This window comes from Antechinus flavipes, chromosome 1 (genome assembly GCF_016432865.1).
Source record: "Antechinus flavipes isolate AdamAnt ecotype Samford, QLD, Australia chromosome 1, AdamAnt_v2, whole genome shotgun sequence".
In the NCBI taxonomy this organism is placed as follows: domain Eukaryota; kingdom Metazoa; phylum Chordata; class Mammalia; order Dasyuromorphia; family Dasyuridae; genus Antechinus; species Antechinus flavipes.
Window position 1 is genome coordinate 313,080,491 of NC_067398.1, and position 18,551 is coordinate 313,099,041.

General features: G+C 36.8%; 1 protein-coding gene across 1 annotated transcript in view; it reads right to left on the reverse strand.

Annotated features, from left to right (window-relative positions):
• The window catches only part of DNAI1 (dynein axonemal intermediate chain 1), a 279,043-nt gene that overhangs the window by 144,897 nt on the left and 115,595 nt on the right, over positions 1–18,551 (reverse strand). Inside the window, exons 9-10 of the mRNA XM_051965884.1 lie at positions 17,858–17,992; positions 8,366–8,450 (exon numbers count right to left, since the gene is read on the reverse strand). Of these exons, the coding sequence (XP_051821844.1) occupies positions 8,366–8,450; positions 17,858–17,992 (220 nt within the window). The remainder of the gene's footprint in view (positions 1–8,365; positions 8,451–17,857; positions 17,993–18,551) is intronic.

An 18,551-nucleotide genomic window follows, 5' to 3' on the forward strand; every position in this document is an offset into this window, starting at 1 on the left:
TAGAATTCAGATGTAAATCCATCTGGTCCTGGGGTTTTTTTCTTAGGGAGTTGATTGATAGTTTGTTCTATTTCTTTTTCTGAGATAGGAGTGTTTAGGATATTTACTTCTTCCTCTGTTAGTTTAGGCAAGTTATATTTTTGGAGGTATTCTTCTATTTCATTTAAGTTGTCGAATTTATTGGCGTAAAGTTGGGCAAAGTAACTCCTAATTATTGCTCTAATTTCCTCTTTGTTAGTGGTGAGTTCTCCCTTTTCATTTTTAAGACTAACAATTTGATTTTCCTCTTTCCTTTTTTAAATCAGATTTACTAAGGGTTTGTCTATTTTGTTGGTTTTTTCATAGAACCAACTCTTAGTTTTATTAATTAATTCAATAGTTTTTTTACTTTCAATTTTATTGATCTCTCCTTTTATTTTTTGAATTTCAAGTTTAGTGTTTGATTGGGGGTTTTTAATTTGTTCCTTTTCTAGCATTTTTAGTTGCAAGCCCAATTCATTGACCTTCTCTTTCTCTATTTTATACAAATAGGCCTCTAGAGATATGAGATTTCCCCTTATTACCGCTTTGGCTGCATCCCATACATTTTGGTATGATGTCTCATTATTATCGTTTTCTTGGATGAAGTTATTAATTATGTCTATAATTTGCTGTTTCACCCAATCATTCTTTAGTATGAGATTATTTAGTTTCCAATTATTTTTTGGTCTACTTTCCTGTGGCTTTTTATTGAATGTAATTTTCAATGCATCATGGTCTGAAAAGGATACATTCACTATTTCTGCCTTACTGCATTTGAGTTTGAGGTTTTTATGTCCTAATATATGGTCAATTTTTGTATAAGTTCCATGAACTGCTGAAAAGAAGGTGTACTCCTTTCTGTCCCCATTACATTTTCTCCAGAGATCTATCATATCTAATTTTTCTAGTATTCTATTTATCTCTTTGACTTCTTTCTTATTTATTTTGTGGTTTGATTTATCTAATTCTGAGAATGCAAGGTTGAGATCTCCCACTATTATAGTTTTACTTTCTATTTCTTCTTGCAGCTCTCTTAATTTCTCTTTTAAGAATTTAGATGCTACACTACTTGGTGCATATATGTTTAATATAGATACTGCTTCATTATTCATTCTACCCTTTAGCAAGATATAGTGCCCTTCCTTATCTCTTTTAATTAGATCAATTTTTGCTTTAGCTTGATCTGAGATCAGGATGGCTACCCCTGCTTTTTTGGCTTCACCTGAAGCATAGTAGGTTTTGCTCCAACCTTTTACCTTTAACCTGCATGTATCACCCCACTTCAGGTGTGTTTCCTGTAAACAACATATTGTAGGATTCTAGCTTTTAATCCATTCTGCTAACCGCTTCCTCTTTATAGAGGAGTTTACCCCGTTCACATTTATGTTTAAAATGACCAATTCTGTATTACTTGCCATCTTGTTAACCCCGGTTTATGCTTTTCTCCCTTCTTACTCCCTTCCCCCCCTTCCCAGTATTAAGCTTGTGAGCACCACTTGCTTCTCACAGCCCTCCCTTTTTTAGTATCTCTCCCCCCTTAGAGTTCCCCCCTCTAACTTACCCCTTTCCCTCCCAGTTACCGTATTCCCTTCCACTTAGCTTATTCCTTCCCTTTTCACTTTTCCCTTCTCACTTTTCAATGAGGTGGGAGAAGTTTCACCATAGATTGAATATGTCTAAAATTCTTCTCTTAATGCCAATTCTGAAAGCAGTAAAATACTCACTGTATTCATCCCTCTCCATTCTTTCTCTCAGATATACTAGGTTTTCTTTGCCTCTTCATGAAATATAGTACCCCCACTTTCCCTTTTTTCTGGTACAATGTCCTTTCCACATCTAGTTTCTAGAACAAGGTATACATGTATTCTTTATACATCTTTATAGCTGAAATATAGTTCCCAAGATTAATCTTTACCTTTTTAGATTTCTCTTGAGTTCTGTGCTTGTAGATCAAATTTTTTGTTAAGTTCTGGCTTTTTCATCAGAAATAGATGAAATTCGCTTACTTTGTTGAATGACCATCTTCTTCCCTGGAAAAAGATGCTCAATCTCGCTGGGTAAGTTATTTTTGGTTGCATACCAAGTTCCTTAGCCTTTCGGAATATTATATTCCAGGCCCTTCGATCCTTTAATGTGGATGCTGCCAGATCTTGGGTGATCCTTATTGTGGCTCCTTGATACTTGAATTGGGTTTTTCTAGATGCTTGCAGTATTTTTTCCTTCGCCTGAGGGTTCTGGCATTTGGCCACTATATTCCTTGGTGTTTTGATTTTAGGATCCCTTTCAGTAGGGGATCGATGAATTCTTTCAATGTCTATTTTACCTTCTGTTTCTATGACTTCTGGGCAGTTCTCTTTGATAATTTCCTGGAAAATAGTGTCCAGGCTCTTTTTTTCATCATACTTTTCTGGAAGTCCGATGATTCTCAGGTTGTCTCTCCTGGATCTGTTTTCCAGGTCTGTTGTCTTCCCCAGAAGGTATTTCACATTCTTTTCCATTGTTTGATTTTTTTGGATTTGCTTGACTGATTCTTCTTGTCTCCTCGAGTCATTCAATTCCAATTGTTCGACCCTGATTTTCAGTGAGGAATTTTCTTCACTCACTTTTTTAAGATCTTTTTCTAATTGTCCAATTGAGTTCTTTTGTTCTGTGGAATTTTTTTCCATTTCGCCAATTTTCCAGTTCACCAATCCTATTTTTCAAGGATTTGGTTTCTTTATCCACTCTCTCTTTAACTGACTTCTCCAGGCTCTTTTGCCAAGCCTCCCTCTCCTTTTGCAAAGCCTCCCTCTCCTTTTGCCAAGCCTCCTTCTCCTTTTGCAAAGCCTCCCTCTTCTTTTCCCATTTTTCTTCTAGCTCCCTTGTGAGAGCCTTTTTAATTTCCTCCATGAGATTCATCTGTGCTGAGGAACATATGATCTCCTCCTTTGGGGATTCACCTGGGGACTGTTTGTTTTTAGTCTCCTCAGGATTTGGAGTCTGCTCTTTATCTGTATAGAAGCTGTCAAGGGTTAAATTCTTTTTCAGTTTCTTGCTCATTCTGTCTAATAATCAAAGACAAACTATCAAAGAAACAGAAGAAAAAAAACCCTTGAATGGAGGCTGCTTTCTTTGGGGGAGGGGCAGGGTAGTCGTGAGGCACGGGTCCTACTGTGCTATGGCGCCTGCGCTCTGAGATCCGAGCGCTCTGAGACACTGTGGGGGAGGGGTGGCCAGGTCCCGAGAGACTCCAGCTGTTTGGGGTTGTATTCTTCACCCTCGGTGTTTTTAGCTTCTCTGCTGGGCTGGGCTGCTGACTTGCTGCCGGAGCAAAGTATCTATCCTGTAGCAAAGCTCTCCCCTCAGAGACGGCTGCGATCACGCCCCACCCCCTCTCCGCTCTACTCGGCTCTGAGCTGCTATCTGTGCTCTCGCTGCAGCTGCTGCCCGCAGACTGCTTCCGATCTAAATACGGTCCCTGCCCTCGCGCAAAAACAGACCTTTCTTGATGAGTCTCAAGGATGGTTTCTCTTGGTAAGTAATTGTATGTTTTTTTTCAGTCGAGCATTAATTCAGAGGCATGAAATGAAATGGATAGTGAGAGAAACACACGGAGGTTACACAGCAGTGTGTTTCCTCTCCACCATCTTGGCCGGAAGTTTGATAACTATTTTTCAATAATCATTTGTTTCCTCTGTAGTCCCTTATATTTTCTTTTATGCATTTAAAAACATCTTAGGAAGGGGTCCAGAGGCTTTACCAGACTGTAAGATATCCAGTATACACACACACACACACACACACACACACACACACACACACACACATACACACAATTCAGTGGCCAGCACCCCGAACAACAACCAGGGTAAAAGAATAAAAAACACAGAATGACAGAGTGAGCCCCTGCAGTCTGGTAGGAGGCTTACTTTGCATAACCATCATCATTACTATAATTATGATTCTAATATATCACTTTAAGGTAGCCAATGAGCTTTATATATGTTATTTCATTTGAGTAGACAGCAACATGCTGGACCTGGGATCAGGAAGCTCTCATTTCAAATCTCATCTCTGATACTTACTGATCAAAAGTGTGCAAGTCAGGAGACCTAACATTAAATATCTTTATATATAAAATAGAAATAATAATATTAATAGTATCTACCACACAGGATTGTTGTATTGCTCAAATGAAATAATTTTTGTAAAGTGCTTTGCAAAAATTAAAGTGTCTTATGTCAGTTATACTATTATTTTATTATTAAACTCTTTCTCTCACACAGACACAAAGACACTCCCCCCCCCCACCATACATTTATGAACTATTGTTGCCTCAGCCTGACAATAATGTAGCAGCATTCAAAGCTGTATAAAACATCTGCTCTTTCTCTAAATAAGGTAAGGATGGAGCTTCTAATGTGATGAATTTCAGCCATATTCCTGCACCCTGCACCTGATGCTGACATTTGATCCCTACCCTCTTCTTTAATGTTTTCACCCAGAATCTCCAAGTTGGGGAGAGACTACAGACGTGATCTCATCCAATCTGAACCTGAACATGAATTCTCCCTAGAACTACCTAATGTCAGGCTGCTTATACATCCTCAACATGAAGAATTCCAGTATTATTAGAAAACTCAATTTCATCCTTCTTTTGAATATCTTTAATTATGAGGGAGTTTCCCTAACATCAAGTCCACATTTCTTTCTCTGTAACTTCCCCTTGGTTCTGCCCTCTAACAGTAATTAAGATTCATATGATAGTTCAAGGTTTCAGAGTGCTTTCCTCAGAACAGCCTTATAAGGAGATAACAATGCATAAAACACTGGCCTGGAGTCAAGAAGATTCATCTCCCTGAACTCAAATCTGACCTCAGATATGTACTAGCTATATGACCCTCCCTGGTAAGTCATTTTAATCTTGTGTGCCTCAGTTTCCATCTATAAAATAAGCTGGAGAAGGAAATGGCAAACCACTCTAGTATCTCTGCAAAAAAAAAAATGGGGTCACAAAAACCTCAACTGAAAAGTGACTAAATGATAACAATAAAAACATAAATATTTCTCTCATTTCATAGGTGAGGAAATTAAGATGCTAAGTTAAGAGACTTGTGGGTGATCATACAATTGCTAAGTCCAGTACTCTGTCTATTATGCAATATTGTTTCTCAAATCAGATCTATATATCAGAAACCTTGTAAGATATCTTGGAGTTTAAGGGGTAGATTTTTTTTTCCTTCTTTTTTTCTTATGGACAATGCCTTAAAACCAAATCACTGCCTCTCATCGATTGGCTAACAATAGGTCCAGGCCAAGCCATACTTGGTCACCGTTTGGGCCCAGATTGGCTCCAAGTGAATATAAATAGCAATTGTTTCTGTTTGGGCCATCAATGCTGAGAGTCTTCCCCTCCAGATTGATTTGTTCTTTGAGTAGGTAAAAGAGGACATTCTTTGCCTCATTTCTTATCCAGCCTTAGTTACTGATTGGGCATTACCTCACTCAAACTGAGACCTGGAAAAGACTTCAGCTTAAAAATGCCAATGTCTTCTACAACACCTAGGGCCATCCCTAGCTCCTAATTTTAATTTGGCCACTGGACCCAGATGGCTCTGGAGGGGACCTTGCCCAGCCCTCCCTCATTTCAACCCAATTCACTTGCATGTCTTGGTATTACCTCAATTCTCTTGGATAACAAAGGACAAACAATAATAATTTTTTTTAAGATACCTAGATTAGATACCTAAAGACCTTTCTCTTCTTTACTCTCCCATCCCCTGCCCAAATCTTTTCTTCTTGAGGCTAAATATTCCCAGCTCCTTTTCCTAATCCTAATATATTATTGTCTCCAGATATCTCACTCTCTTGGTCACTTTCCTTTTAATATTTAGTTTGTAAATGTCCTTTTTAAAACGTGAATTGAACAAAATTAATATCTGAATTTAAAATAATGAGCAATTTGTTAACTGAAAATATAATCAATAAGTAATATTAAGGGAAATTATGAAAAAATAGGGATAAAGAGGGAACAGCACTTCTAGACCTCACTCTATATTAAGTAGCAGTCATCAAAACCATCTGGGGCTAGTTAGAGAAGATTAGGAAACAATAGAACTCCACAGAGTATCATATTCCATAATATATTCTAACTGGATACACATTCTTAATATTAAAGATCTTTAAAAAATTAGAAGAAAAAATAGATCATATAGCTTTCACAGCTATGGGTAGGAGATGTATTCATAATCAAACTAAAGATAAAAGCAATGATCAAAGATAAATAAATAACTTTGATTATTTGAAATCTTTCACACAGACAAAACTAATACACTTAGGTGGGGGAATGGGAAAAATTTTCATATCAAATTTCTCTAATAATTTCTCTTTTTGATATTTCATATCAAATTTCTCTAATAATATTGATACAAAGTATATATATACATATATAAATATATTATATGTACATATGTATAGGTATATGTATAAATATATATCTCCAATACTCATTCTCCATTAGATAGTCAACAAATGGTTCTCAGAAGAATTGCAAAATATTCACAACCACATGATATTAAGAAAATTGCAAATCAAAACAATCCTAAAATTTAATCTTACACCCTGAAATTGACAAAAATGACCAAAAAAAACCCAGCATTTAATGTTGGAAGGATTATATGAGAGACCCACTAATATACATTGCTGGTGGAGCTGTGAAGTAGTATAGCACTTTTGGAAAGCAGTTTTGAAATATGCAGATAAAGTGTCCAAAATGTCTGAATTCTTTGAACCAGAGACTCTATTAGTAAGTTTATACCCCAAGGAAGCCATCAATAAGAAGAAAGTTCCCATCCATTGCAAAATATTTGTAACAGTATGTTTTAAAAATTGGAAACAAAATAGATGTACATCAATCAGGGAATGGCAAAACAAATTATAGGATACAATATAACATAGTATTATTGTGCTGTAAGAAATGATGTGTATGATAAATGCAAAGAAGCATCAATATGAACTGATGCAAAAACGAAATAAGCCAAGCCAAGAAACCACATATACTGAAACTACAACAATGTAAATGGAAAGAATTAGACACTAAAAAATCAAAAGTAAGTGTAACAAAAATCTAATGGTCAAGCAGGACTTGAATGAATAGATATAGGAATACCTCCAACCTATCTGTTGATAGAGGTGGGAAATCACAGGTGTTCAACATTGCATGTTTTCAGACTTTCTCAATGTATTGGTCTGTTATCCAACTTTTTTCCTCTAAAAAATAATCTTTGGAGCAGCTAGGTAGTGGATAGAGCACCAGCCCTGAAGTCAGGAGGACCTGAGTTCAAATCTGACCTCAGACATTTAATACTTCCTAGATGTATGACTCTAAGCAAGTCACTTAATCCCAGTTGCCTCAGAGAAAAAAATACTCTTTGTTATATGGAATGGCTTCCTGGAAGTCAGAGGAAGGGATGCATGAGATGACTATGATAGTGCAAAGAAAAAGAAAATATCATCAAAAACTTATTTAAATTAATAATTAAATAATTACTGAGTTATTTAATAACTAAGTAGTTGCTGAAGCTAGAGAGGCTTACAATAGCAACATCCTGGAGGAACAGTCCTAAGATTTCTCAATTCACCATTTCTGAAATGTGCTTCAAGGTTTCTATTTTTTACTATGCTTCAGGATTTCTCCAACCATTCCACTATATGATCTTTCTGCTTCCACTGGCCAAACATCACTGTTCGTACACGTTATGTTCATGCTTCTCTTCAAGTCTCTGCTCATGATAGTCGTCTGGTACACCAATGATATCCAGATACAGAAGATCTGGATAGTGAGACAGTAAACCATGACTTACTATCTGTGTAACTTTTGGAAGGTCATTCAATTTCCCTAGGTCTCAGTTTTCTTATCTATAAAATGAGAAGGCTGGACTAGGTGATCTTTGAAGTTCCTTCCATTTCCAAGTCTAAGATCCAATGAGCTTTATTCTTTTATTGACCAAGTAAATCTTTCAAGATTTAGTAATATCTTCCCTAATTACTCTAACTGCATCTATCCTTCTCTTCTCTGAAACCCTATGATTTTCTCATCAGTACTACTCATGTTGACATCTACAATTATATCTTCCTATATAATTTTTCTCTATATCAATATCTGTCTATTTCTCTCTCTCTTTCTTGCTTCTCAGTTACAAAGATATCATAAACTCTTGAGGGCTGGTGCTGTGTCTTCCTTTTCCTTACTTTACAATGTCTAACATGGGCCAATTACCCAGAAAGTACTCAGTATTTATTTGCTGACATGAAATGTGAGTATTCCTAAAAATAAGAGCTATACGCTCTGCAATGAGTACCATACCCTGGGCAATATCATCATACGTGTTCTGATTGACCATTCGTTCCACTATTTTGGCTGCTTGGGTCACCTTGGTTATGTCATCACTCTGTAAGAAAGAAAAACAAATAACAGATAGCATTAGTAAGGGGATATCTTATTATTACATTATTATTCATAATAATTTCTAAACATTTTCCTCTTGGAACATGAAATTGGGATTAGGCTCAACTAGTACCATTCAGATCAATAGCATTAGGCTGGAAGTGATCATAGTTTCAGCATTACTTACTTTCCCAGTTCTGCTGTGTGTAATCTCTAAAGCAGTTGGGATCATAACCTGGACCAAGAAACATTTAGGAAAGGATCCTCACACTGTGTAGTCTATAGGTAAGAAGAGGATACTTAAGACTAAAGAATTGTTAACTGGGTGCTTTTTTTAAACAGCATAGTCTCAATTGATCTCTTTCCTGCACTCGCTTTCACCAAATGCCCTCTCTTACTACTTTGTCCACTAACTCATCAAATGCCCTTCTCATTACCAACTATAATTCAGTTGCCACATATACCAGCTCCCTTTCAACTCTCTGACACCTCTGAATATTCTTGTTAAAGTTCATATACCCTTTCATCTTGGCAGTAGCAAGAACACCCAAAGGCAATCAATGAGTCTGTCAATATCTATTAAGTGCCTACTACAAACAAGTACAAGAAATAAAATGATCTCTCCTTACAATGAACTTACATTCTAATGGGAAGATAATAAATACATCTACATATATACACAATATAAAGTTAATAAATGAACACATACATACACAAGTAGTTAAATATGAAGTCGTTTAGGAGAGGAGATTGAACTAGCAGTTGGGGGCATCAGAAAGACTTCATGTAGAAGACAGTTTTTGAGCAAAATCTTAAAGAAAGACGAGATTCCATGAAGTAGACATAAGGAAGGAATATATTCAGGAATGGGAAGCAGTCAGTACAAAGGCATAGAGATGAGCAATAAGAATATCATAGAAGGAACATAAAGAGAGAAAGGGAGAGACAGACAGACAGAGAAAGAGAGACAGAGACAGAAAGAGACAGAGAGATAAAGATAGAAATATCAGTATTGATAGAGAAAAGTCATATGGAAAGAAATAATTATAAATGTCAAAATGAGTGTTGCTGATGACAAACAATAATATAGAAATTCAGAGAAGGGAAAGATAAATGTAGCTAGAGTAATTGGAGGAGATTTTTGACTGGATCACAAAATAGGGAGAAGGAAAATGATGCACAGTAAGGCTGGAGAGATAGGGTAGAGCCAGGTTGTCTAATGCTTTAAAAGTTAGACAATTCATAATTTATCCTAAAGCTGAGTAGGAATTGGTTGAGTAGGGGAGCGACATGGTCAGAGCAGCCTCTCCTCTGATCTATATGGCATCATTTAAGCTTCCTTCTGTATCCCAGATCCATAGCACCCCAGAACTGTTTTTACTGAACTGAATCAGTCAGATGCTTAGAGCCATTTAGTCCAATGCTCTATGAATTGGAGCCTTAATCTCACATATTTTATAGCCTTCCATCTTTAGCTTGTAATTCAAAAGCATTATACAAGCATTAGAATTATATTATAAAAGCAAGGATACAAGAGGATTGTCTACAGCTGAGACATACACATGGGAGAAAAGGGAAGTGGTCAGAAAGAGATGGCAGGTTTTGATATTTTTCACCACTGGCATTCTGTGGAGTGCTAAGACAGATCTAAAAAGAAACATTTCCATCCTCTAGGGCTAGCTTAGAATTCACTCTCTCCATGAAAAGATATCTGTCTCCTCCTTTCTCATATTCTTATAGCATTTTAATTTAGCATTTAATTATATATTATCTTGTAATGTTTTCTACTTTCCTCTTTGTATATTTTCTTTATGCTTTCTTTCCAGTTAGAAGATAAACAGATCATAAGTTACTCTGAAGCTGAGTAGAAATTGGTTGAGTAGGGGAATGATAAAACAGGGAATGTGCCTTTTCTGCTTCTTCTCTAACAACCATTCATAGGATGGAGTAAATATAGAAGTCAAAGTTGAAGGAGACGCAGAGCAGTCTGTTCCAGTGGAAATTGGGAAGTTTTGACAGATTCAAAAGGGGGGGGGGGAGAAGGAAGAAGGAAGAAGGAAGAAGAAATGATAATTTTCATACTAGGTTTCCAGGAAGAAGGAAGAAGAAGGAAGAAGAAGGAAGAAGAAGGAAGAAGAAGAAGGAAGAAGAAGGAGAAGAAGAAGGAAGAAGAAGGAGAAGAAGAAGAAGAAGAAGAAGAAGAAGAAGAAGAAGAAGAAGAAGAAGAAGAAGAAGAGCATTTAAGAAATGAGTTATTTTGCAAATATTATGAAATGGGACTTTTTGATAAGTCGTATATAACAATAGTTCCTTCAGGAAAGTCCTTATCCAGTGTTTCACTATGGCATGAAGGTAACCCTGGAGTTCTGAAATTGAAGATCTACTAAGGTCATATGATTAAGCTGGAATGGGAAAAGGAAGGGAAGGGAATAAGCATTTATTAAGTGCTTTTTAAAGTATTGGGCACTATTAAATGCTGTATAGATATGATCTCAGTTGCAGGATTCTTCATCCACGTCTGGTGTCAGATTATATCTCATTCACCCAGAGATCAGCTGTGCCAACTACAGAGAAGCTCTTCACTAGAAGGTTGTCCATTAAATGATAAATGTCATTTCATTAAAGTAGTGGCTCTTTCCCCGTTTTGTGTCCTGGATCTCTTTCAGTCTGGTAAAGTCTATGGACCCTTTTTCAAAATGTTTTTAAATACACAAAATAAAATTCATAGGCTTACAAAATATAAATTCAATCTTATATCATGATTATGTGCACCAGAAATTTCCAACTTTTAATTTATGCTATCAATTTCTGATTATTTTAATGTAAGTCATGAAATTCTCTTTTTTAGTTTTTTAAGTCATGAAATTCTCATAAAATTTGTTTTCTTTTCTCTATGCTTCTGAACAAGGATAAAAGGGGCTTTTTCTATTAAGAGATTCCTAGATCATAGATGATAGATGACCACCAGTCTGCCAACTAGCATTTTTACAAAGCACCTATTATGTGCTAGGCTCAGTGCTGATTGGCTGGTGTCACTTTTTTTTTTAATCCCTGGATACTTTCCAATAAGAGAAAGCGGTCACAACATGAAGCAGTCCTCTTGTTACCACATGATCAAGACCCCTTCTCCTGAAACACTAATGGTCAGCTAAGAGAAGACTTCTTTGAAAAGATTGTTTCAAAATTTCCTTGAATAAGTATTTCAGAGTTTCCCATGGCTAGGACAACTTGGAAATCAAACTCCCTTTCACCTTCCAAATTGGCACAAATAATTTAGTTGCTTTTGCAAAATCTCATCTACCCATAGATGGTGCAGTGGATAGAGCACCAGCCCTGAAGTCAGGAGGACCTGAGTTAAAATCTGGCCTCAGACATTTAACACTTCCTGGCTGTGTGACCCTGAGCAAGTAACTTAATCCCAATTGCTGCAGCAAAAAAAAAAAAAAAAATCTCTTCTACCCAGGTCTAATTTCCCTTGTTGTGACTGAAATATTGTACATGGGCTACCCTATTTCCTTGGGCAAAAACCTCTCAATAAAGACTTTATTTCTCCCTCCCACCCCCCAGGACAGGAAGATGACATTTCTCAAATTTAAGATTATATATAAATATATATATGTGTGTATATAAATGCATATACACATATATATTTCTTTAAAAGAATTTTATACTACTTTTAGAGAGAGAGAAGGTATTGAACTTCCCAAGAGAGAAGTTCAATATAGAGAGCCATCTACAAACAGGTGGATGAGAAAGCTACATACAGAGTGAAATTATGAACCATTAAAATCCTTTTGCTCTCAAATCTCTCTCATCCAGAAATTTCCCTTGCTGTCCCCATTTGATCTCTATTCTTTGCGTTAAGGCATAATTAACTTATTAAAATCCAAATCCTCTTAGGAAGGTTAAAATGGGAAGCAACCCCAAATTATTAACATTTGAATGGTTATCATATCACAACTGCAAAAGAAACATTGATAGAAGAAGACAAGGACATAGAATATAGTGGTCTTGAATTCTGTGTAACTGGGAGACAATAGAAGAACACTAGACACTCATAGGCTGCAGTTGAAAGGAAGTCCAGGAAATTGAGAAGTGGGAAGGTGCTAAGAGTAACAGTTCATATACTTCACATTTTGCTGAAGTTTACGCCTCCTTCTAAACCTAGAGAATGGAAGGCCTGAAAGGCAAGACCAAGCCAAGTGAAAGGTAGAGGCAGAGAGAAGAGGTACGATACTGATCACATCTGTATATCCACCCATGCCTCAATTGGAAAAGGATAGAGTCTGATCGAATATAAAAAGACTAATGGAACTGTTGATTCCTAACTCTTGGACAACAAGTTAGCTTATGTTTGATAGAAGGATACTCAGACACCACCCCACCTATATTGGGTAGTTTGCCATTTAAAAAACCTGTGAGATGAGAATTTTCATACTAGGTTTCCTGCCAAAAGTAAATAAAGTCCATTATATGTTGCTTTGAAAATGAATGTTTTGAATATACTACTAATAGAAACCATTCTTTTTGGTAGAAGGTACCAGAGTGTAGATTGGGAAACAACTGCTTTGTCAAACAAAAAATATAAGAAAAAAGAAAATAAATGTCTTGATTTTGTTGTAATAAAAGTTTCAGTATTTATCTTCTTTTTTTCAGCGACAATTGGGGTTAAGTGACTTCCCAGATTCACACAGCCAGAAAGTGTTAAGTGTCTGAGAGCAGATTTGAACTCAGGTCCTCCTGACTTCAGGGTGGTATTCTATCCACTATACCAACTAATTGTCCCCAGTATTTATCTTTTAATGATAAACCATTCCAATTAAAATGGCACTTGGTTAATTGTTTCCTTTCTCAGATGGATTTTTAAAATAAACACTGATCAATTATTGGTCACATTTAAGGTATTCTAAAGAATACAAAGATATATAAATTACAGCAATTACCCCCAAAGAAACAGTCTGAAGACACAATATGAATATAGTGTAACTGGCAGGTACCATAAGGGAGACTGATGAAGACCACAAGAGAGGATGTATGTGATATGGCAAACTCAATACTTCTGAGTCTGAACTCCTCACCGTCCCCCTCACTCCCCTTCCCTGACCCCCTCTTTCATGTTCCTATTTCTCTTGCTGGCACCACCATTCTTAGCCAGCTACCAATTAGGCTTGAGTCATCTTTGCCTCTTTCCTTTCCTTTAGCCCCCTGCTAGCTAAGCAGTTGCCAAGTCCTGTTGATTCTATCTTGGCAATATTATTTGTATCCATCACATTACTCCTTTCCATTCACACTGCCAAAACAGCTAGTTCAGGCTATAATTACCTATCACCTGGTCTATTGTAATAGTTTCCAAACTAATTCCTCTGCTTCCAGATTTTCCCCATGAATCGAATAGGATGTCCAATAGACATTTTAAACTCAACGTGTTCAAAATGGAACTTATTCTTTCTCTCCCAAATTCTACCCCTCCTCCTACCATCCTCCTAGTTCCTCAGGATTTCAATAGAGGTATCATCTTCAACTCTTTTCCACTGCTCATCCCCCATATATAATTTGTTGCTGTCAGTTTTTTCTTTGTAATATGTCTTGAATATATTCCTTTTTGTCCTCCAACACTGCCATACCTCTGGTAAAATCCCATGCCTAGACTTATTGTAATAGCCTTCTTGTGGGTCTCCTATCTCAAATCCATTCCTACTCCAAACCCATCCTCTATTCAGTCATTAAAGGGATTTCCCTAAAACAGGTCTGACCACTCCACTCCCCTACGCAATAAAATCCAGTGCCTCCCTAATTACCTCCAAAATCAAATGCCAAATGTTGTTTGGTGTTCAAAGCCCTTTATAATCTAGCATCCTCCTATCTTTCTAATCTTCTTACACCTAAGCTAAACAAAGGAAAATACTAAATTTGAAGGCCACAATTCCAAAATGTTAAGTCCATTTTGGGTTTGGGTTCTATTCCTTAGCAAAAAGTCACCACTGATGATTCTGGGGAAGACAATCAAAAAGGTATTTTTTGTATACCATTCTGAATAGATGCAAGTTGTAAGTCCTGCCAAATCCTGTACCTGAATGATTCTGATCATTCCAGCATGTATAATCATTCCAGAGAGAATGTTAATGCTTAAGGAACCAATTATTCCCCTTTCAAATCTTCCATGAAACAGGTGCCCATGGTCTCTTAGCTGAATCTATTAACTGCATCCATGCAGGAAATGATCTCTTGCATCTGGGTTTGATGCACTAGTCCCTTCCCTCTTATTCTATAGTTGGTAATGATAAAAAAAAAAAAAGAAATGAATTTACAGATAAAACATGTGTTCCTGACTATCTTTTCCCACAAACCTCTGCAAGTCCTGAAGTCTATGTTCTAATGTTAGAAGGTTGGTATATGGTCATTCAGTCCTCATTTATTTGAGTAACATCTCTCTCCCTAAAGGCCTGTATTGTGATGCAGAAAGGATCAGTACCCATTTTTGGTCCCAAGGCATTTCTGTAAGCTGAGGAATGGAGCGGATCACTGTAACATAGATTATATATTCCCAATAGGGATGAAGTGATCTTTGGGAGTTGTGTTCCTGGTTATCAATTTAACTTCAAGTAAATGATTTTTTAAAAAATCATAATCAGAAAAGCAAACACATGGTTACATAATAAAAATTCTTCTTCGAATCCTATGAAGTAGGCAAAAAAGGACTGAATAAAGTGATTAGGCAAGAGGTCCTAAAATACTCTAAAATGAATATAACAAATTCTTTGCTATAGCATTAATTTCACCTAAAATTAATATGCTGTTATAATCAAATTGAAATGCTTAACTAACAATAGTAATTTTGTTTGCCTTCTGGAAATTGATGAAATCTTCTGAGCAATATTATTTTTTATTCAATAAATTTCCCTTTTGCAGAAGAATCATTTTATATATATATATGTAAACATACATACATGTATTTGTAAACATATGTGTTTATATGTATATGTGTGTGTGCATCTTCACTTAATTGTAACCTTCTTGGGGAAGAAGGAATGGGAAAAAAAATAAAAAGTGCACAGCAGAGAACAAAAGAAAACCAATCAGGAAACAAAGAGAAGATGGATGGCTCTGAACACAATGTGTACTATTTATTATATAAGCTTTCCTGAAATGGAAATTTATTGCTTTATAGTTTGAATCTTCTCTTATGTTCTGCTGTGCATATGACAATGTTCTTTTTTTTCCTTTTCCTATTTTATATTTAAGTTTAAAATAAATAAAAAATTTTAAAAGAATCATTCAAAAGCATTCCATTAACCTAGGTGCTCAACAATATTTCTAGGTGTTGATAATAGTGGCAGTGTTTGTTGCACTGAAGAGTATTTTTCTAAGTAAGGAGACCCAACATTTCTTTTCTTGACCTTGCTCCTATATCAGTTTATTGAAAACTACACTGCTCATCAGCAGATCAAATAAAGGCTGTCAAGAAACAGGTAAGTGCTGTTAAGTCTCTTTGTTGATGGCTATCTGAGCACTTTACTTTTCATTGGGAAGCCAGAAACACAATTACCAGGTCATTAGCCCAGACTTTCTGAAAGGAGCTCAGTCACAAAGATCGCCAAAAACAACTGCAGCTTTCTATGTCCCAGTCATCAAGAGAAGAATGTATAGCTGGATGATTAGTTAGCAATGAATAAGTAGAAAAGAGAATTTAAATAAGAGATGGCAAGAACCCATCTTAAAGCCCCAAATCACCCCCATTAGCTCTCTTAATATATTCCAAATCTCTCCCAAACACTCAGAAATCAACAATAAATAAACTGAAAATGAAGGCCATCAATAAAGGCTATTGAGAAAGCTTCAATATCACAGTAAATGTTACCACAACAGGCAGACAGCAGCTATTAGGCTGACTGGTCTCCAAATGCAGAGAAAAGGGGTCTTAGATACAACAAGGACTATGACAATCCCCTACATACAACTGAACTTTGAGTCTTTAATCAAGGAGTATTTATTAAGCACCTACTATATGCCAGACAATGTGCTAGGCACTAGAGCTTCACTGAAATATATGCAACTTGGTTTTCCACAAATTAAACTGAACAAAATATTAAATTATCTGGAATTAAACATGCAAATTTATAAAATGTGTCCTTCATTGCCTTCCTTACTTTAGGGGAGTCTCTACTTACTCCTGGCTTTGGGTACAGGGTCTCTGGGCGACTCCAATGGGATTGATTGCTCTGTTCTGCTCTCTTGTTCCCCAAAATTCTAAATCCCTGCTGGCCCCAATACTTGTCCCCTTCTAATGGAACTCTGGGGTACGTATACACTGGGGTAGAACACTGGGGTAAGTATACAAGTCTCTCTGTGGCTTTCTTCATGGAAGGGCATTTTAAAAAGTATTGCTAATCTTATTTCCAATACTTTTCCTTTAGTAAAATGTATTCAAAAACTCATGAGAGATTATGATGTTCCATCCCTAAAGATTTAAAGGAAGTTAGGATCCTGCCTTGAGCCTTAGTCCTTGAGTAGACCACAGTCAGTCTCTAGGGCCAGGCCATCAGCTGCTACTCTCAAAGTCCATGAGGTAGATTTAGTTTTCTATTGCAAGGCTCTTTCCTTTTTCTCTTCTTACAAACCTCAGGCCCTGAGCCAGCTTGGCTACCTGTGTTAAGCTTCTGGGCCCTTTGTTCTAGCATCTACCTCCCTTTTCCTATTCTTCCTCCAGTGGCTAAACAATTCAGATTAAAGGGTACATTTCTGAGGGTTTATTCAATAAGGAAAAACCAGTTGGGTCCACAGAGTGGGCCTAAAACAGGTTGTTGCTTATCCTTTGTTCTCGAAGAGACATCATGGAGGTGATGCCATGACATGCAAGTGAATTGGATTTGAGTAACAGAGGGCTGGGCAAGGTCACCTGCCTCAGTTTCCCCTCTGGAGCCCTCTGGGTCCAAGGGCAGGGAATAGATCAGGACAACTGGAGATAACTCTGAATGCCGTGGAAGACCTTGGCCTTTTTAAACTTAGGTCTTCAACAGGTCTCAGTTTAACTGAGGCTGCACCAATTTGGTGATTAAGGTTAGGTAGCAATTGAGGCAAAGAATCTCCTCTTTCACCTAGTCCAAAAAAAAAAAAAAATCTAAATGAATAAATAAATAAATAAATAAATCTGAGAAAGACCCTCAGGGTTTCTGATCAAAGCAGAACTGACTGCTATTTACATTCAATCTGAGTCAATCAGGACCCAAATGATCACCAATGGAGGCTTGGTCTAGGACCCAGGGGGCCAATGATAATCAGATTAGTTTGGTTGATTGTTTTGTCTGTGACTGTCCAAGTATCTCCTTTTTGGGCATTGTTGAACGAAAGAAGAAAAAGACAAAGTGAAAAGCATCAAGAAAAGATGGAAGGATCTGAGTCCTGCCACAGCACCTGGGATTCCATGGATGTCTTCTTCCTCTCCTTCATCTTCCCAACTTTTTTAGCCACTGGACCTTTCCCCTTCTCCTTCTCCTTGTTCTTTTCTTGCTTCTCCAGCTCTTCCATGTATGCATCATAGATCTCCCACTGAACAAGATGGAAGGAAGAAAGAAATTACACTTAGAGCAAAATGTAATTTTAAAATAACCTCAGAACTGGGACTCCCTCATTAAGTGAGCCAAGTGCCATTTAGTACCATTCAGCTGGAGCCAGGCACTGACCACTTTTAAACCACCTGGTCCCATCAGTAGGTAACAAGAAATGGCATAAATTATCTCATAGTAGTAAAACATTTTTTTTAAAGCTCTCATTCTCTTTGGTAATTTATAGGACTCTGAATGTGATAATTTAAAAATAAAAATCCTTTCCTGAGAGGAATCAAACAGACACTCCTAGCTTGGCCTTCTTGGTCTGTGTTAGAAAATTCTATTACTAACTATATTTTTCATCAAGGCCCCTAAAACTCAGATCTAAAAGTGGGGTGGGAGAAAAAGGAAATAAATTAGAAAGGAGGTCAGTGTCATTAGATAGAACAATGGCTTTGGAGTCACAATATACAATTTCAAATCCTTGTTCTGTTGCCTTTACCTCAATGTGATCTTGGCCAATCACTTCTTACTGAACCTCAGTTTTCTTCAGCTGTAAT